The 20,514-nt window shown below is 41.6% G+C and overlaps 1 protein-coding gene and 2 long non-coding RNA genes across 3 annotated transcripts in view; 2 read left to right on the top strand and 1 right to left on the bottom strand.

Moving 5' to 3' along the window:
• The first annotated feature begins 2,454 nt into the window (after window positions 1-2,454).
• Window positions 2,455-4,037, top strand: LOC140683762 (uncharacterized). Its single transcript, XR_012055183.1, has 2 exons — window positions 2,455-2,787; window positions 3,578-4,037. It is a non-coding gene; the product is annotated as an uncharacterized lncRNA (long non-coding RNA).
• Window positions 4,038-8,489: 4,452 nt separating this feature from the next.
• Window positions 8,490-12,413, bottom strand: LOC140683761 (uncharacterized). The gene is made up of 2 exons (XR_012055182.1): window positions 12,279-12,413; window positions 8,490-10,190 (listed from the first exon to the last, which is right to left on the bottom strand). It is a non-coding gene; the product is annotated as an uncharacterized lncRNA (long non-coding RNA).
• Window positions 12,414-12,804: 391 nt separating this feature from the next.
• Window positions 12,805-20,514, top strand: part of KCNK5 (potassium two pore domain channel subfamily K member 5) — a 34,663-nt gene continuing 26,953 nt past the window's right edge. The window contains exon 1 of the mRNA XM_002186738.7: window positions 12,805-13,190. Within this exon, the coding sequence (XP_002186774.2) occupies window positions 13,005-13,190 (186 nt within the window). The 5' untranslated portion in view covers window positions 12,805-13,004. The remainder of the gene's footprint in view (window positions 13,191-20,514) is intronic.

Raw genomic sequence — 20,514 nt, 5'->3', positions numbered from 1 at the left:
AAAAAACATTTAGACCCAGCCTTTACCGGGTGGGGAAACTGCAGAGCATCTTTCTCATAGTAACCAGTGATCTGCCATCATTTCCCTGGTTTGTTAGTCAGAAGCTTTAATATCCATTAAAGCACATCTCCCAACATCTTCTTAGTTACAAAGTTCCTAGTATTAATTTTCTCTCATGTGAAAAGGCCTGTATATTTCCTATATGACTGGTTCTTGTGACAAGCCAGAAACTGAAGCAACCTCGCTTGAGTAACAACACAAAGACATATTATAAAGCTATCTTTTTTTAAGTGTATTTTAATTGTGTAATTGCAATTACATGCACATAAAGCACTGCGTAAAATCCAATGTTTGGGAAAATTAAAAGCGATGGCCTGACAGATACAGCCCATTCTAATGTTTGAGGAGCAGCTGGCTTTAGAAACTGTTTGGGGTGTACAATAATACAGTTTGGGCTTCTCTGAAGGTAGACTTTATTATCCCTCTCTGAGGAAACCTGGTAAGTGGTCAAAAAGGAAGTAAATAAAAAAATGTCAAAAATAACATTACATAGAATCACAACAGTGTGTAACTTGACATCCTGTGGGTCAGATAAATTAATGAGGATAATTGTGACAGAGAATATTGCCCAGCAAGAATAGGAGGCAAAACTTCCATTCCAATCTGGATTGATTCCCTGGCCCCTTTCTTGCTTCCTTGTCCCTGTGTCCTTTTATTTACTCTTGGTTTTTTGTTGGTTTTAAATTTTGTGAATCAGGGTAAATCACATGATCATATCACAGCTGCCTGTGTAAACACATTCCCACAACTGAGACCTGTAGCTAGTGCTAAATAATACTTAAAAAATATTTGGAGACTATTAGTTAAAAGAAATAAAAGCATCATATTCTATTATTACATTAATTCAAAGAGCTTCTGATAGTGCATTTTTGAGCCAAATCTGCTCTACACCTCAGAACAAGGCAAAAGCCTTTTCATAACATGATTACTTTGTACTACTTCCATCTTCCTGAAATATATTCTGTCCACAGCTAAAGAGTTCCTGATGAATCCAGCTAGTTTGAATCTAAGAGTGCTTGAGTTTATGATGTGGTTATCTGTACAAGGTTAAAGTTGAGTATTTTAAGCAGCATATCTTCAAACATACTTGTCTTCAGCTTTCTTAAGCATATTATTTAAAGCATTTTAAACAAAAAATATTACAACCACTGCACTCAGAGTTATTTTTTCTACATTTTCAGCTAGAGTGATATCTTGTGCACACTATTTTGTGACAAATAATCAGACTATAATTGAGTTGACAACAGAGCTGAGTCTGCTCCAAAACTCCAGTTCTGAATGTATCTGAACTTCAGCAAGTTTAAATAGAAGTGAGTGCAATGAAACTCAGCCCATTTAAATTTTTTTTTTTCCTGATTCCATCGGTTCTATTCATTTTCTGTGATACAAATTAGTCCTCACCTGGGGCATTTGTATTTACTTCTCTGACAGATAATTTTAAATTGAAGCAGGGGCTGGGAGAAGCACACTACTAGCACAGAAAAGAGACCTGGTGGTTTAGTGACAGAGTTGGTGGTTCCTCTTTTCTTTGCTGGTTGAAACGAAGAAAAGAGCACTGTTCATGCCACTGCTCCTCCTTCCTTCAGCTGGTCCCATGAGACTTCCTCTCCTCTTCTATACTTCTGCAATTGCTGACACCCTTCTGAGGGTACAGAGAGCCACAGTTTCTGTCCTTGAACAGAAGTGCTTTTTTGAACTTTGTCTGCAAAACACAGCAACCCAAAGAACTTGCATATTCTCTGACCTTCTTGTTATAATGATTTTTTTTTTAGTTCCTTAACATATGCCAATCCCTTGATAATTTCAATGTTTTTCTAGGGGAAAGGACTTATTTGCTGTGTGAGGAAGCTACAAGGAGCTTAGTAAACTCTATGTAACAGATTCTCCTAACAGAACCTCTATAATCAAGCATACACAAACCAATCTTTCAGCAATAAGATACAAGATACAGCATTTTCAGGCCTTGGGCTGATCTGGTAGGAAGAAACTGAGGGCTGACAGGTTACAACCATTTGGCAAGCCAAATAACATCCAAGAAATACATATTCACTGGATTAAATTTCTCTATTTCTAAATGGAAACGTCAGCCTTAGTCAGTATTTCTGCAGTTATAAAGACAATGGCATAATCCTTTGGTAATGCCAAGAGAAGTCCTGCTGAGCCTAAGGCAGTTTGAGTGAGAGTCCCTCTCCTGCCACTCTTCCACTTCCAGTAGCATCCTCCTGTGCCCAACCCTGCAGTAGCACCATCCTCCTGCATCCATACCTAAAGTAGCACCATTCTCCTGTGCCCATCCCTGCCAGTAGCAATCCCCAAGGTAGGAGCCGTTGCCAGCATTGCGGCTGTGGAGAGGATGCTCTTCAGCCCGGGGCTGGAGCAGGTGGAGTAGAACCTGCAGGGGCCAGCATTCAAAACAACTTTGTTAGACAACACGCACCTGCCAGCAGTGGCATGCCCTGTGCATCTCCTCCATGCATGATCCGACATGCCCAGTGTCAGACCAGGATTAGGAGCTGAGATGTGGGCATGCATTCTCAAGCGATGATTCCCTCTGACCTCCTCCCTCACGTGATGCAATCGTTCCAGAGTCTCGCTGTTCCAGGCTCTTGACAGTTCAGAGGTCTGCAAAGGATTGAGTCAGACTTGTTTTGTATTGTGGCTGAAATATATCTGGGAAAATGGTTAAAAGGAGACCTGTCTGTCTGCAAGAGCTGGAGGATTTTAGAGGTATGGAGGGCTTCTATCCATCTCCTACTTAAATAGAATGTCTGTCTAATTGGGCTGTCTGTTTTCCAGTCAGAGGCTTGTTGCTTTTTACTTGTCTTATTACAAGACACTATTTTTTAAGCAATGTACTTTGTTCAGCAAGTGCACTTGGGAGCCTTCACCCATGTCCTTGCAGCCCCTGTGCTCAGCTTTCATAGCAGAGCAATGCCCTGTGCCAGACACCATCTATGACACAATGCTCTGTTAACTATCACTGTACGAGGTGGATGCTCAAACAGGACTATTTCTCAATAGAAACTGCACTGTCCAAGCATGAACATATGGAGATGGACCACTCAAACAGGACAGTTGGTGGTCTAAAACCTGTCCCTTTCCCCCGTATTAGTTGCAGCCTTTGTTCTTTATCTTTATAGTTCAGTAGGCAGAAGGGCTTCGGTGGTCCTTTCCAGAATGAGAAGAAGAAAAAAATACTCTCACTCTTCCCAAATAATCTTTCATTGTCTTTAATCAAAATTTGCCTATGCGCAGAAGTGTAACAAGAGTTATTTCCCACTTAGAGCCAACCTTATATTAAGTAGAAGTCAGGTGTTGTAGAAACCATGTGCTGGCTCTGTACACAGGGTTGAAATTCACTTAGTATTGCGCTGTGCAAAGTCCTTCAGGGAGAAAGTCAGTACAAGGAATAAAGAATATTCCTATTATAGTAATTCTATACTGTTATTATAGTAACAGTATTACTATTGTTATCCTATATATGTGTCTGATTCCACTGTCTTCCCTATTGGCCCAGGTACAGCAGAAGCAGCTTATTCAGCTAGAAAACAAGCTGGCTGCAGGACTAGCCACAGAGAAGATACCATGAGAAGAACCCTGGTATAAGATCAGAGCTAAATGGGAATAAGTTATGTGCATAAAACTCGCCCCAGAAGAACAATAAATCTTTCTAGTTTGGAGGACTTCAGAGAGGACTTCATAGCTCATCTTTGTGAATGTGACTGTTTCAGCTGAGGGCTTTGCATGTCACAGGTGGCCCATGTTGGTTTCAATGGTTTTCTACAGGTGCCTAAAAGAGGGTTTTTGAGTTCTGATACATTGTCTCTCATATGTGAGACAATACTTAGTGTTACGGAAAGAAACGACTTTTTGTGACGTACATTCCAGTTCATGTGTAACCTCCTACAATCAGTTTTATCTACCTTACCAACACCTAATTTGCATAGTTTTAAGAAATAAAAATGTACTGGGAGCTATGGCTGTGTAATATCTGCCTTTCTGTGGAGCTGAGTATAAAAGTCTGATCAGGTGTGCTGGAATCTCTTCTTCTACCCAGTCTGTTTAAAAGCAGGCATAAATGGTGTAAGGAGACTGACCAAAAAAGGCAGAGAACTGGATATGCAGCTTTGAAATTAGTTCAGGAGAATATCAGAATCATTCTTTCCATTGTTATTTGAACACATTCATTACTGCACAGTACAGTGTATTCTTTGGAAAATGAGTGCGTATGGGGGAACAGATTGGACAGTGTTATAGTCTAAAGTTATTTGCTATTCACTCTGCAAGGTACAAGTGAAAACATAATTCACTGCAGGGACTAACAGAAAGGTGCGTAGTGCTTGTATGTGCATTGGCAAGCTGTCAAGGTGCTGCTGTGAGCTCTTCCCAACCCCTGCTCCCTGGTCCTGAAGTGGGTACTCAATTGTCCAAAAAGCCTGTGCTGAACTGCAAAAGTCACATATGAAAATACCACAAGATTATTTTTAGCAGTGCTAGATCCCATATTTTATATTATTCAAGGCCTTTTTACTTTTTCCTTTCTCTCTCTGCACCACTGTTTGACAATATTCAATCCTTCTATCCACATAGGAACAAATTCAAGCTTTATGTCTAAACCATAATCAATGTAAACTATCTTATATTTCTAACATGGAAAACTGCCAGAATCAGAGGAATTCTCCACACAGTCAGGACCATAAGGAAAAGTTCAGATTTGAATTGCATCTTTAAACTTGTGATCTCTGTTGAAAAACAAATGAGTTTGCATCAAGGTTAAATGGAGAAAAAACACTTTCGTTTAGTCACCCCAGACAGGAAAGCCAACTTTTTTCTGGAAAATAAAAATGATAGCTGGAGTATGTGTTGCTGGAGTATCAGTGTGGCCTTGTTGCCTACAATATGGCCAGCAAAGGCCTCCCATGGCAGCCAGCCCACACAACACTTCCTGTAGGCTGCATCCCACCCTTTCTTCCAGTGTCCAGCTTATGGCAGTAGCAGCCTCCTCACTGTGTCTTGCCAGTGAGGCAACACAGCAGCTTCTCCTACTGTTCGTTACTAATCACAGATATCAAAATCCCCTCTCTTCTTCACCTATGAACCCCAGCAATGTCCTTACCACACTGCTCTGCTAACAGCTGTCAGATTTCCACAACATTATCATGATAATAGATATTCAAATTGTAATCTTCCCATGTTTTCCAAGCAGTATGCCCTACAAGCAGTCCAGGTATAGAGCGGGGCAAAGGAATTTAATCTCTCTAAATGTCATACAAGGTATTTGTACACTCTGATAGCTGCAAAAAAACTCACTTCCCACTGCTGAGAATAGATATGTATTAGTTAAGGTATAATTGTGTAACTAGGTCTTTTCTCAACATTATAAGGAAATTTGGGAGGCATGTCTTCAGTTGATACATGCAGGATTAATGATCTTGTCCAAAGTGCTTGTAAAAGACTAATGTTGAGACAAGCCCAGAATTAAACGAGGCCTCCTTTATTAAGCAAGGCTGCTGTATTTGCACTAGGCAGTACAGCAGAAGAAAGACTTCTCCAACAACTCATTTATTTATCTGGCTTAGACATTACTTATTTGTCAAGTTTTAACAGCTCTGTGTTGATTATAAGTTCCTTTAGTCAGAATGGAAGTTGCATTGTCATTTGTTTATAATAAACACATTGAAATAACATCCAACACAGTAAATGTCAACTGGCCACTTCTCTCTAGTAAAAGCAGCAGTTTCTTCAACCCAGCTATGGAAAAATAATGTTTTTGGTAGGGCAGAGGCAGATCTGTGATCTGTTGTAGACCTAGTATAATAATTTCAGCAAGCCAGCCCAAGCTTGTCCATGTGTATGTGACACAGGGGCAGTAATGCAAGAACGTAAGCTCCAGAATACTTTAAGACTTATCTTGGAAAAGGGGGAGTGAAGGGGTGGGGGAGCGTAGTTTCTGCAGGACAAATTTCTGCACTCAGATATGGGCTGCAGTAATCAAATCTCTCTTAGGAAAATTAAGGGCTTCAGGCTTCTTGGTATATTGCCGGAGCAACCTTTACTTGGACAAAATGCTGCTGCACCTCCTTCCCCTGTGAAAATTTCATCACAAAAGTTGATGATGCAAAGTGCTTTATAGGATCACAGACTCACCTTTATTAACTCCGATTGCCATTTAATTGCAAAAGATTGGGGGTGAGAGTAGGGAGTACTGAAGCAAGGGTAGAATATGAAGCAGGCTCCCCAGCCTGGAGTCCTTATTGTTAAAAGTACCCAGAGTCAGGGAGAGTTCATGGCTGCTGAGCTGAATGAGCATGTGCAAATTGGTCTCTTTATTTGCATACACTTCCTTGTTCAAAGAAATCTTGCAAAAAAACACATGCAGGGAAAGCACTGAATTTTCTGTCTTGACTGAAGCAATGCCATCTGCAGAATTCACCCATCTGCTTATTGATTTGATCTTATAAAATAAATGAACTAGCCCATTTAGTTTTTATTTCCTCCTTCTCCTCCCCCTTTTTGCCTCTCTTTGGCAAAAGAAATAACTAATATTCAAAGGAAATGAGTTGTGAAACCTCTAACAGGCTGCTCACCATTAGTTTCTATAACCCATGTTGGCAATGCAGTATTCCCTGGGGATGTTCAGCCTCAGATGGTCCTCTTAAATGAATAAAAACGTTTGGGATGTTCACCTCTGTTTGGATGCCCTTAAAGAGCACCACAGCCCTTTGTTTTGATGGGGTCAGTCAGTGTTCCCTTCCCCATATTCTCTCTCTCTCTCCCAACTGCTTAAGGGATTTTTGCAGATGCACAGGTATAGTTAGGAGTTGACTATCCTTATACTGTGTGCCTTCCCTCAACTCTGCTTATCTCCAGGCCTCTTTCAAATCTCATTGTTGGAACCATTGTGAGTCTGACCCGAGTTACCAGGACTTCCCTATGAGCTCCCAAACGAGAGCAGCAACATGGGCAATTTGAGTCTGCTTCCATTCACTCACTGCTTCTTCAGTTTCCCTGGACTGTGTTCCAGTTGTGAGACAGAATGATGAACAGAGCACTGCTGAGGTGCTACACAACAGGAGGAAAACACCCAGCATCCAACTTGTTTTTCCACCTCAGTCATGGGTTATCTGGCAATTGACTGTGACCATGCATACACACATCCCTACAAAGTCACTGAGAGCCAAGAGCGTGGTGTTCACCTTGAAACCTGGAAGTTAGGACTTGCAGGGAACTTCTATGCTTAGAGCAATGACAACAGTCCTGCTGTCGACAAAAGCAGCAGACCAGGTGGACTTTTTCTGATACTCTAACCCAATCACTTTTGTGCCAAGCTACCTCCCAAGAGACATATCTGTGAGTCACCTGGATTTACTTGCTACTTTTACACTGAATTTTTGGCATATGGGAGGCACCACTGGAAGGCATTAACACTGAAATCCAAGTTCCTCCAAACTCTCTTAACACCTCTCCTGATGATGGTCTAGGAGGGTACAAAGCTTAAATTAAAAGCCACTAACAGCTTTGCAAGCCCTTCACTTACAGGACAGCTGTGGGACTTAGTGCTCAGCCTTTGCTGCCTTCTTTCCCAATACCACATGTAATGGAGGAGGGATCACAAAGAACCACGTGACAGGCTAAGGGGCTGTGGAGATTGACTATGCCAGGAACTTTTGTCTTATTCCAAAGCCCCTTTAAACATAAGGCAGAGGCACATGCGTAGAGACTGTATGGTCGATGATCCTTCTTTCATTCCAGGACACCAAGCACAAAAGTGACTCGTGTCCATAGAAAACAAAAATCTTAAAAATCCATACTCCTTTAACTGCATGTAGCCAACTTTTTCACTTACTTACTCAATCTTTTCTTTCCCTAGACAAGACCCAATCTAACCTCACAAGCTGTTGCTACAGGGTTTGGAACTGGAGAACAGATGATAAAAATATGATCCTTTTAAATGTTTTTTTTGGTGTATAGCTGTTTTCATTTGTTATCCATGAGGCTTTTTATTCACCCAAGAGGGGAAAAAAAGCCATCAACCTTCTCTCTGCTTTCCTGCTGCCAAAATTAATGTGAAGACTTTTTTTCAATAAAGGGAAGAGTTAGATAGGAACAGCTCTTCTGGCATGTTGACTAACAAAACGTGAGTGCTACACACCATGCATGGAAGGGAGCCCAGTTTGAATTTGGGAGCTGCTCAGTCACATACAAGGCCCTTCATTGCACAACCTGGCACACAAGACACACAGCTGTGCAGCCCAAGTGAGAGATGGGGAAGGCTAACTGCTCCTTGAATCCCCCCCTGTAATCCAGCACTGCCACATTCAGGCAGTAACACTAGGGAAGGCATGCACTGCATGACAGCAGATTGAAAAAGTTAAATTAAGCTGGTTTGGGAAACAAGTCTCAGGACAACAGACAAACATTCATCCATATTACTATACACAAATAAAATTTAATTCCTTCTTAATGACCCAAAAATAAGACTTGACAGTGATGTTTTATCTAACAAAATAACAGATTGTTGCATATTCACTGACTCTGTTACCATGGTGCTCAGCTATCCTTGAGCATATTATCTAGAAGAGTAATGTCCTCTGGGTATCATGGGGGTAAAAGCCACTCCAGGACTGACATTGTACAAGTCAGTCTTTTTTTGCAGAGCTGTATTCTGAAGTTCTTAGATCACTGACATGAATGTCAGCATGAAGGACTGCTATAAAGCTTCTGGTACTACCAGTTAGGTCATGGTGGAACAGAAAGAGAAGGCCAGGGTATTTATTTAAAAAATATTTTGAAGGAAAAATGTTTAATCATCCAGTGACTGCTATGGATGGCTGAGGAACAAGGCAGTCAAGGAAACAGATGCAGAAAAACTGTTGAAATACCTAGGCTTCTTCCTGATGAAGACATTTCTCTAGAGCACTGCAGGTACCTCAGTGAAAAACAGGTGATCCAAATGCATATTTTTCCTTGAACATATTACAGCCATTCCACGCAGGTATTGTACTCATCACCACTTATTCATTAAGCAGCATGACTAACATCTGTCATGTGGTGTTTCTTCACTCATTATCTGTCCAGGGGTAAAGAAGTCTGTTGCAGTGGCATGCAGGTTGTTTTGGTAAAGGTTTTTATTATTTTTATTATGATTTACTATGTGTTACTATACATTCTGAGCATAAAATGTGCTTTTGTAAATATTTAAGCCAAAAGGTATGAACAATCCTGTGGAGAATTTTTGAACTTTCCACAAATGCCTCATATAAAATTCTGCATCATCTGCAGACCACCCTTACCCTTTCTGTGTGCATTGGACTGCATCAAAGAAGCAAAACTGCTCATGATAGTCACGACAGGGCACCCTCAACGTAGTTAAACCATCTGTGGCTGGATGCATAACACTTCAAGGCAGCGCTGGAGGTGTGTAAATTTCAACAGTTAAAGAATAAATGAAAGATGCAGAGTTGACAGGCATTGAGAGCAGTCATCAACAAGCCAAAAATAGGCTTCTAAGTGAAAAATGGCAGAGGCTTGAAGAGAGACCCATAGTTCATACCCAGTATAACATGCAGTCTTTGCCACTACATGACAGGTTTCATTTGCCCAAATAATGTCTCTTACTTGCTCTATCTCAAACATTTTCTGACATTTATCCATTAATTCCAGGCTGTCTTAGGAAACATCTGTACAGCAAATGTGTCTTAGACATGCAGCTTGGATGAAAGAGATTTTCTTTTGGACTGGACAGCCTGACATAATGTCCTATGCAAATAATACAAATGATTGATACTTGTGGTATTACTCACCAAAGTGCTTTCTGCTGTTTCTCCCTTGATTTTTAAATGAGGTTTAAAAGCCTGTGAGTGAATAACCTCAGCCTTTTTATTAACTTAGCTAGCATGAAAAGCTGTGGGGCCTATGTGGCAGGTGCTGTGGGTTGACAATAGGGGTACTGTTTAATCCAAGGGAAACAAAGAAGAGAAAAGGGCCATGAATAAAAGGATATAATATATTTTCTGAGGTCAGGAGAAGCATTTTAGATCAGGAGGTGCAAAGAGAGGCCAGCTACACAAAACATTCCTTCTTGCCACACTACTTGGCCAGCAATGTGAAAGTATACCTTGTAATTTGTTCTCCAAAAGACAATGAAATCAAAGTGAAATATCTAAGTGCATGAAGTTTGTTGATACTCAGCGAATCACCTCTACTTGCAGGAGTAGCTGGTTATAGTTCCTTGGGGAATAAACTATTCTTCTGGATGTTGCTCCTTACCAGGCTCACCTCTTTTAAACCCAGAGAAACACAAGGAGACAGTCTAACAAGTGCAATAGCATTTCAACACAGGGAAAAATGGTATGTGATTTACAGGCTTGTTTGTTTTTAAATACGGACTGACTCAGTTACTGAGAGTACTAATTATGCAATCAGTGATTGGCAGTTTAGACTGGAAAGTAGAATTGTTGAATCAAAATCACAAATTTTCTGCAAAATGCCTAAACGTGGTTTTGCTCTTATCTGTGCTCTGTAACTGCAGTGGGTTCAGGGTCATTTGTGTCATTCCTTGTGCCTTTAAGATACTGTTTCAATGAATAAATGGGCATTTAGAGACTTAGACATATGGGGAAGAGTACAGTTTCAAAATTTAATCAAATACCTTCCAGTTATGAAGCACAGATGTTCAGGGTCAGGAACACATAAGTGCAGCATTGCTGTAATGTGTCAGGCTACTGCTGCTGCTGTCAGAATAACCTAACCACTTGCAGGTGACTCAGAAGAAGGTGCAAGAGCACCAAAAGGAAAATTGTATCATAATTTGCCTACTGAAAGTTCTTCAATTCTTTCAGTCACTTGCCAGAAGTACTTACATACTATTTTAAACTTTACATTTAAATCAGCAAGTGAGACAATGACAGATACTCACATTATTAATTTGTGCCAATGGCTTTTCAAGTTTCACAAAGGTCTTGGGCCAAGTGATAACATCTGGGAATAATTTTCATGAGGTAATTGTGCATCATTAAATTCTTATTTTCCTTTTAATTAAAAAGAAATTACAGCCTTTCAACTTCATGCAGCATCCCCCATTTTTCCCTTAATAAAAAAATTAGCATAGTTTGTTACACTTTAAAAAATGTTTATTATGATGCTTTTTTCTTGCTATTTCCTCCAGTATATATAAATTATCTTTTTAAACTACTGCAGTTTGAAAATCCTTTTTTCTTTTTAATGCTTCCTTCAAATAACTGGAAAATCCCATGCAAAGATTGATCACTTAATGTGCTTGTGGATTTTGTGGTTTCTCCATCCTGCTTTTAGGGTGCTAGGAACCTCTTGCAGATGTATTTTTATTGAGTACCATATACACTAGTAGGAAGGACTACTTAAGGACCATGTGATTTCCTGGGGGCAATATCACAGGAGCATCCATTGGGCCTGATTCAGTTTTATATACGTATCTCCGTATATCTTCTAACCAATGCATGTTCCTCTGCCGTATATGTGCTCTCCTTTTTGTTTTCTCATACTCTCTTGCATATTTTCTACCTCTCTCCTTTGTCTTTCCTATTCTCCTCCATTCCCCCTCTTCCCATTTCAACTACGTCTGCACGGGCGTATCTCAGGCTTTTAGTCTGTGTACTCCAACTGAGTAACATACACCCCAAATCTCTTAGTGTTGATGCAATTGATATGAACTACTCCACTTTTTGAGTGTTTACTTCCTGTTGTGGGGGCTGAAGGAGAAAGAAAACAAGTTACCCTTACAAAAATAATGTTTGTAAGATGAACCCTGTCCACACCAGAAGCACTTTGCCAGTGTGCATAACACATCATCACTGTATGTCTCCCTGACCCATTTAACCCCATTTCCAGCCCCATTCGAACACGGAGGGGCAAGGGCTTGTGCCTGGCTGCAAGCGGCTCCTGGGGAAGGCTTCACAGAGTAAGCTTCAAGGGAGCTTCAACCTGGAAGATGTTTTGAGCATCTTATGGAAAATCACTATCCAGTGTTTCCCCCTCCCTCCTAAATACACAGACAGGGACATAGCGATATTTATTGAGGGTACCAAAGGCAGGAAAGAAATGGACATCTGTAATGCCCACGTGTGAAGCATTACAGATATCTCAGGGAAGGGGTGAAATCTGCGGACGGACATATTTTCTCCTCAAAGCTCCTGCTCAGCTTCCCCCCACGCTTCCATGCATCCAGGAAAGCCACAGACCTCGTTTCACAGCCTCCCGGCGTCGAAAACGAGGAATTCCGGTGAACCTGACGGCACGAGAGGACGAGTAAAATAAAACTGAGCAACGTTACCCCTTCTTATCCTGACTCTGGGGAAAACACAGAGAGGAACGCACGGACGGCTGCGGGCGCAGTGACCAACCGCACTCAGGGGGAAGAGGCCAGGGCCGGGCTGCCCTCTCGGCCCCTCACCGGCTCCCGGCAGGCAGGGTGGGAAGAACGGAGGTGGCGGCTTCGCTTCCCTTCCCCCAGGCGGCCCCTCGGGGGCTGGCGGTGGCCGGACCACTCCACCGCCCTCCCGGGCCGCGGAGACCGCCCACCCCTGGCCGGGCCGCGGGCCGCGTCCTGGTGCGCCCCGGCAGCAGCGCCGCATGCGCGGGCGGGGGGCGGTAAGAGAGGAAGCGGGAGAGCACCAGATTCAAATCGCTGCTCTGGAGGGAGGGGAGAGCACTAGGGGAAGGAGACAGCCCGCGGGGAGTGGAGTGGCGCGGAGGAGGGAGGAGGAGAGAGTGGGAGGGGAGTGTGGAAGACTGTAAGGGAACGCGGCAGAAACTGGGCGAGGAGGCACGGCGGACGGCCAGGGTAGGCAGAGGTGTCAGGGGAAGGACAGGGCGGATTTGGGCACCCACGGCCGCAGCGCGGGACACCCGCTCCGGCTCGCCCACCCGCCGCGCTCCGCCCGCCCTCCTTGCCTGCTGCCAGCACCATGGTGGACAGGGGCCCCTTGCTGACCTCGGCCATCATCTTCTACCTGTCCATTGGGGCGGCGATCTTCGAGGTGCTGGAGGAGCCCCACTGGCGCTCGGCTACCGACAACTATAAGCGGCAGAAGACGGAGCTGCTCAAGCAGTTCCCTTGCCTGGGCCAAGAGGGTCTGGACAGGATCCTGCAGGTACAGCGAGCGCCGCCGGGGTGGGGACTGGGGCTGGGGCCGGGGGGTGCCGGCGGCGGCAGCAGCGGCAACAGGTGCTGCCGGGCGCCCTGGAGCGGAAAACCCCGCACCCGTGGGCGGCTGGGCGGGCTGAGGAACCAGCCGGGACACGGCACAGCCCGACCGTGTCTGTGCCTTCTCAAAGCACGGTGCTTGAGCGGGAGCGTAGGGAAACCTCTTAATCTTTCCTAACTGGTTAACGACGGAGCCTTTAAATAGGTCCGCATTGCCTTCTCTTTCCCTCTGAGTCCTAAAGAAGTTGATTTTCAGCTGGGCGGCCCAGAGGTGCCGCCCGGAGTGTGCTCCCGCCCGCTGCTTAACCCAGCGCCCGTGAATGCGGCTCTTGTTTCAGCACCCAGGGTGGTTCCTTCTGCCGCAATGGATGTTCTGTTAAGAGGAAGGGAAAGTGAAGCCAAGTGTCTCCATCCTCTCGATCCTCTGATTTTCTTCCCTTTCTCTTTTTTTATTTCTTCCCTTACTAAATGTTGGAGAGATGCCTGGGGGTCCCGCAGGTCAGTCGGGGTAACTGGGGGAAATAGTGCACGGCTCTCACGGAGGGATGCTCGCAACTCTTGCTCTGTTGTACTCTAGGAGACGGACTTTTTTCCAAGACATAAGGAGCTGATAATCGTCCTATCTCGCTTATCTGGCAGATTGCTCTTCTAAGCTAAGTCTTAATTCGTGTATTAAATCCGAGAGCAATATAAACTTAGTGCCTTTTTCTGGATGTGGAATCCGTTAAAATGTTGTGGTAAGCAGTAGTGAACTATGAAACACAGACTGCCCAGATATATGGGGCTCCTGTGGTGAGAGTGAGCCATTTGGGACTTTTATTTCAGAAATGTTTATACCGAGTAGATTTTCTGTTCATTATGTTTGAGTTAAAAAAAAAAAAAATTCAAATTCACTAAAAGTGTGTTAAAATGCTTAAATACAGAAGAATGTGGCAAAGTGGCTCATTATTTTTCTTGGTGTAATCGATACTGTGCAAGCTTGTGAGAGTATATTCTTTATCCTAAAAGTTTGTGGTTAAAGTTCCCTTTCTTCGGTTGGTGGCTTCCTTCTGTCTGCTTCAGATAGCAGAGCTTTCCAGTGGCAGTGTCCTTACTGTTCCCATCTTAGTGCCTTGTTAAGTGCCTGTGGTATTTAGTGGAACAGGTGGATAGAGGCATGAAACTATAAAGAGATGTTGGAAAATGAAAGACATGCTATGTGTTTGGCGTATGTTTTTGCTGTTCTGGAGCTTTAATGACATCTTACTCTAGATAATATCCCAAACCTGTTTTAATGACCTCAAGGGAAATAAACATTGTTTGGATTGGGATGTGCCTGGCACACTTAACTTGCTGCAGACATAATGTAGAATCTACATTCTTCCTTAATTTATTATGAAAATTATGTTGGTATGAGGGAATCATTACGGGGTTTTATGCTTGTTTGTTTTTTCCTGTGATGCATATGAATCGTGAAGTGGCAGAAAGTTGGGGTTTTTTTGGCTTTGGGTTTTTATTTTTTCTTAAAATACAAGATGATAATGAAAAAATGTGGAGGGCCTTTCCTCTTCAATGCATTAGCCCCTGCTGATAGTATATGTGGTTTGAGGTTTCCCTCGACATTTCTTCCAATCCTGTCCTACTTTTCATGTCTAGTCTTGCTAGGCTGATGATCCCACATAGATATTCTGTTGTCATCCTAAGCTCAGGTTAGCTCAAATGTAAATGCCTTTGTTTCACTCTTATTGGTAACTGCAAACCTTACTGCCTGCTGTCTTTAGACTTGTAGTTTTGTGCCTGTTTGTGTTCAATTTCTATGTAAGAAGTGATGGGAAAGAGGGGAGTGTGTCATATCTGACAGAGGACAACGGCAGGGTGAAATCTAACCTAGCTGAGGTTAACTGATGGTGGGGGGAATCATGTAAAGACATCAGGATTCTGTCCTGAGTAAGCTGTAAAGTATGTCGGAAATAGTCTTTGTAGTTGTCCTTTCTCAGCCGCTTAATGCTTCTTCTGTTGGGTTCTGCTGAATCTTTTAAGCATCTCTTTCACAAATCCTGATCATCCTTTTCTCCTGTTAAACCTCTGTTCTCAACCAGAAGTCGTTGATTTGAAAAATGGGCTTTTAACACCTCTGCACCCATCCTCATCCCAACTTCTATCTTGTTCCTCTGAGCCTCTTCCTCTGGGGAAGAGGGACTCCCTAAACTTGTTCTTGGGATTTTGCGTGGTTTAACTCATTTTTCTGCTGTTGTCTCTTTTTTCAATAGGTGATTTCATCTTGAAGCCTTTTCTTCCACTCTGTTTTTGGTCCCCACTGATACTCATGTGACTTTACAGAGCCATGCTGAGCTTTGGTGTTACTTCTCTGATGTTCTATTTAAGACCTCAATTTAAAACATACTGGATAAAGTTCTTCAGCAAATATCACCAACTGCAGAATTTTAAATGTGTGTTGGTAAAATGAAGGGATGCCAAGAAATGTTCAAGTTGAACTAACAATACCAATTTTATTTCCAGAAGCAGCCTGAAAGGTGACAAGGACTGACTTATTCAGAGACCGGTCCCTCTGCTGCCCTTGTTCCCCACCCAGGTTAGCTCATGTATTAATGAGCCTAATACTAGTTGAAAGTGCAATGGAAACTGTGTCATGACTACAAAGCCAGATCTGTAGCATTTATCTTGAGCGCTTAAAAAGACAATTAGGTTATCAGCACAGATTCTCAGCTCACAGATCAGCATCTCTGTACGAACAGTTTGACTGATTATTAAGTGGGCTGTATTTGGTCAAATACTGTCTAAAGTTTATATTCTGTAATTTAAATTTCACAATATATTACAGTAGAAATACACCACAATAAATGTTTATTGAAATGTGTTTAACACACTTGCAGAAATTTACAAGCTGAGTATTGTATATGATATGCTAAAAATAAAGCCTATTCCCTCTATCCTGAGAAATGCCTAAAAATAAACTTGCTTAAAAGCAACTTAAAGGAGTCTCCTGTGTGAAGAATCCATTTGCTTTTGATTTTGAGAATACCATACTATTTATCATAACTGTAAGAGGTAAAGTACTTAAACACTTCTCAGAGTAACATTATATAGACCCTGATTTTAAAGGTGACTCACCCTGGGCAGTGTATAGGCTGATTTCTGCCTGTCCACGTTCTTCTGGGTAGAGCTGATTGCTTAGATTTAAATGTGGCTGAGGTGCCACATTATTCACATTATTTAAGCCTCCAAAGGCCCTCAGCCACAACTGTGTATTGACTCAAGGAGCTGTGTAATCTCCCATCTCTTTGTACAATTATTTTGGAAGGGAAAAGTCTCATAATTCTTTGGAATGTGTGCAGAAATTAACATTGTTGGTATTAATATCACTATATCATATTTATCATCATTGTAGGATCTTAATGTAGTGTAACAGCTTTGTCTGTTCATACAGTTCTATGGCTTGTCATTGCCACTTGTTTCAATGTCCCCAAGTCCTGGGACTCTTTAGGAAGGGCAGCAAAGCAGGCATCCTGTGATGACACCTTTACCTACCCTGCTGTTGGAGGGAGTTTGGAAGACTGAATCAAATGTAAGGTCATTCAGTCACTTCCCTCTTCTCCAGTTCCTTACTTTTACTCTTTATTGCTCCATCCTGGCTGTGAAACATCAGCTTTAATGATAAAGGAGCTATTCAGGCAAGGAGGTGCCCTCTTGACCCTTATATCTATTCACATGAGCAAAGGTTTGCCTACCCTGGGCCTTGTCTTATTTACCAGGAAATCTACTTGCCCACCAGAGTAATTGAAAAATTATATGCTTTTTATTGATAAACATCAAGGCTGGTGAAAAGAAAGGGAATCATTTGCAGATGAGTGAAAAAAGTTACTTTCAAAACAGCAATAAAATGAAAAGAGAAACTGCTGCCTGTGTTTAGGGGAAGCAGACAAACATACTGAGTAGGAGAACAAATAGTTGGCGTCTTTATTTGAAAAGCATACAAGACTCTAAACAGACTTGATATATAACTTTAGAAACCTAAATGTTTAGACTTAAAGCACAGTGCTGTGAACAAACATTTTAGAAGACTTTTAAGGATGGCTGCTGGATTATACATGGCACATGGTTTATGCTAAAGAAAATAACAGTTAAGTGAATTAATAGTAGTTTCTCCTCTGTTTTTTAAAGTGTCTTCGCTTTTCACAAGTACCTGCAGGTACATTTCCAGGATTTTGGTTTGTGTTTGAAGATGGTCAAGCTTGCTTGTATATTCTTGGAATTTATCTTAAACTGGGAAAAGTTAAGATTATTCTCTGATTCTGAACATTGTTTGCCACGTTGCTTTAATTTCAAACTGCTACCTCAAAGTTTAAATCTATGTGCAATACTTTTGAGAGAGTCTGCAAACTAGAAAAACTAAAGTTTTCTTAAAAACTTGAACTAGGTTTTCAATGCTTTGTTCAACGTATAACAGAGATTATGGCTTTTACTTAGGGTTTGTAGAGTGATTTGTTTTTCAGTGTAAAGTTAATAGGGACATCTTTTTCATAATATTTTCTCTTTTTTGTGCTCTTCAGGAGATGCATAAATGAGATTATAGACTTACTTGGGTTTGTTTGTTTGCTCTTTACCATCCTGATCGCTTCCATTGAAGATATTGAAGGTGGGGTGGATAAGTAGGGGACTGAATTAATTATCTGGAATGGCAGTTGACTTGTCTCTTTCAAGGTGAAGCCTTTTTCATAGGCTGAACAAAGTAAAGCTGAGCATCTTTCAGACAAGGACAAGTGACTGCCAATGAAGTGAAATTGTTAACTAATTCTAATATCTTTCATATAAAAACTTGACAGTGTAAATTAAGGCTTATGCTTGTGAAGTAGGTATTCCTAGATTTTTGAAATCTATATCTTTAGTTATGCATCGTCTGAATTTAGCAGTGATGAACTGAGATGAAAATGTAGGACCACTGTCCACGGCCGACTAAGATGCCTCAGAGTGTGATTTATGGGTGCTGCCACTGCAGCATTAGAAACGAATTGAGTACAGGCAGCACAGAATCATTAGGGTTGGAGAAGATGTCTTCTCTGAGATCATAGAGTCCAACCTTTGACCAAACACCTACTTGTCAAGTGGACCCTGGTGCTGATTGCTATGTCTAGTTGTTTCTTGAATGCCTCCAGTGATGGTGACGCCACCACCTTCCTGGGTAATCCATTCCAATGCTGAACAGCTCTTTCTGTGAAAGAATTCCTCCTGCTGCGTTACCCCACAGCTTTTCTCTGTATGTTTCTACATAGGAAACCTAATGTGAGCATGCATGCTTTTCTGTTGTTTTCTTTTTTTTTTTTCTTTTTCCCTGTTTAACCATTAAATTGTTTGAACTTTATTGGAACATAGTTAAACAAAGCTGATAGTGCATACACTGCAACTCTGCTGATGGAGCAATAGCAATCGATAAACAGGCATAATTTTTCTGTTATGAGCTTTTCCTTTTTCCTGTTATGAACTTAATCTTTGAGTGTTCCTAGTATGCTGTCCTCCTGTTACCTTAGAACTGAATGTTTGTGTTACCTCACATGCTACCTTCTGCTCCTCTAGGTGTGTTTTTGGCAAGCTCTGCTCTAGAGACCATAGCATGCGGGTAGTTTTGCAAGTTATCAGCAGTTTGTCCTATGCTTTGGTACATACTGTATATATGGTTTCTGCAAGATACCTTCTGTAGCCAGTGAAAATACAGTGTAAGGATGAGTTTGTACGGATTTCCTTTTTAAAAACAAATAGTTGTTTTTGCTATGTATTAATAATTAAACATAATGAATTGTTTTGCTTTTCTCTGGATGCTGTTGACTTTCAGAACAGTTGTTTTCCTTGCTGGTAGTGCAATTAGATGTCAACATAATAATACACAGCCCAGAAACAAGCTGGAGTACAAGTGAGAGTAAATAATCTGATCAGCTGGGGAGCAAAGGAGTATGCTTTTGCACTTTGGTGCTGTAAATCTGCTGATCACAGTGCCTGTGATTTGCAGAGGTTTTATTTTGTCCCGGCACTTGTTTGATTCTATGGATTGAATACATAGGAACATGTAGTTAAAATTCTTTCTGGAGTAGGCTGGAATAGTAGTATGCCTTTGGGGTTTGTTTAGTCCAAACTGAGCTCATCACAAACTGAGTCTGCTCTATAGTATGTAACAGAATACAGTAAAAGGACAAGTGGAAGAATTGCACTCTTCAGTTAGATTAAAATCCTGAACCACCACCTCAGGAGAGCCACACTTTGAGGCCTATTGAACTTTTAAAATAAGCATGCAATATGTACTCTGCATTTTTGCTAGCTCTGTCTGCTGAGGATGCCTTGGGCTTGACGGAGTTTTGCCTTTCTTTATTTTCTGTCTTGATTCTGTGAGATCCCTCATCAGCACTGCTGGTTCTAGCATTACTAGATCTTTTTTTTCAAAACACCAGGTTCTTTAGTAGGGAACTTCAGGCTGGCTGTTTGTTTTCTGTGTCCTTCCATCTGATATTACCATGTCTTTGTATTGGGGTTTTTAGATTTTATTTTGTTAGTTATGTACTTACCAACAGTTGAATTGTAGGCAGGAGAGATTGTTCCTAGGCATGGATTGCCCTAGTAACTCTATTTACTGTCAAATCAGTAGTGAAGTTATTATTTTTTTTTCTGCATTGTGTTGTGTGAACTTGAGTGAATGAAATACACTCTTGGGTGCAAAATAGCTTCTGAAATATTTTAAAATCAAACCTCATACACAGATTTTCTTAAGAGAAAGAAACATGAGTGATAAAAAGGAAGTAGGAAACAAATAATAGGTTGTGTTTCCTTTTCTAACCATATGTGTATCTGTAGTGTTTCTTAATGGGCCAGTTGTGGGGTTGATTGCTACAGATCAGCCAGTCTGTAGGACTATATTTCTGTCTTAGGGAAAAGGTAGACACAGATTGTGATTGAGCAAACTGCAAATACTAAATTGACTTTGTTCTGTGTCAGCATCTTGCAAATACTGTTTAAGCAGTTTGCAACTGCTGAGAAACAAAATCCAGACCTGTGTGTCTCTTTGAGGTTGCAAGAGGTGCAAAAATGTCCCAGTTGGACCTATCACATGTCTCTGTATTTGGATACTTCCTTAAAACAGTGACAGTTAACATTCATTTGGACTACAAAGTAAGTCACAAGATTGTCAGATAATGGCAATAAGTGAGTAAATGGAACTTGAATATAATTCTGCAAAGGGCTGTGAAGGTCCTGAGGTGGAAAGCAAAGCCAGATATGGTACAGTATTT

The sequence above is a fragment of the Taeniopygia guttata genome, chromosome 3 (assembly GCF_048771995.1).
Source record: "Taeniopygia guttata chromosome 3, bTaeGut7.mat, whole genome shotgun sequence".
NCBI lineage: Eukaryota > Metazoa > Chordata > Aves > Passeriformes > Estrildidae > Taeniopygia > Taeniopygia guttata.
The sequence above is the reverse complement of the archived record's forward strand: the minus strand, read 5'-3'. Positions and strand labels throughout refer to the sequence as shown.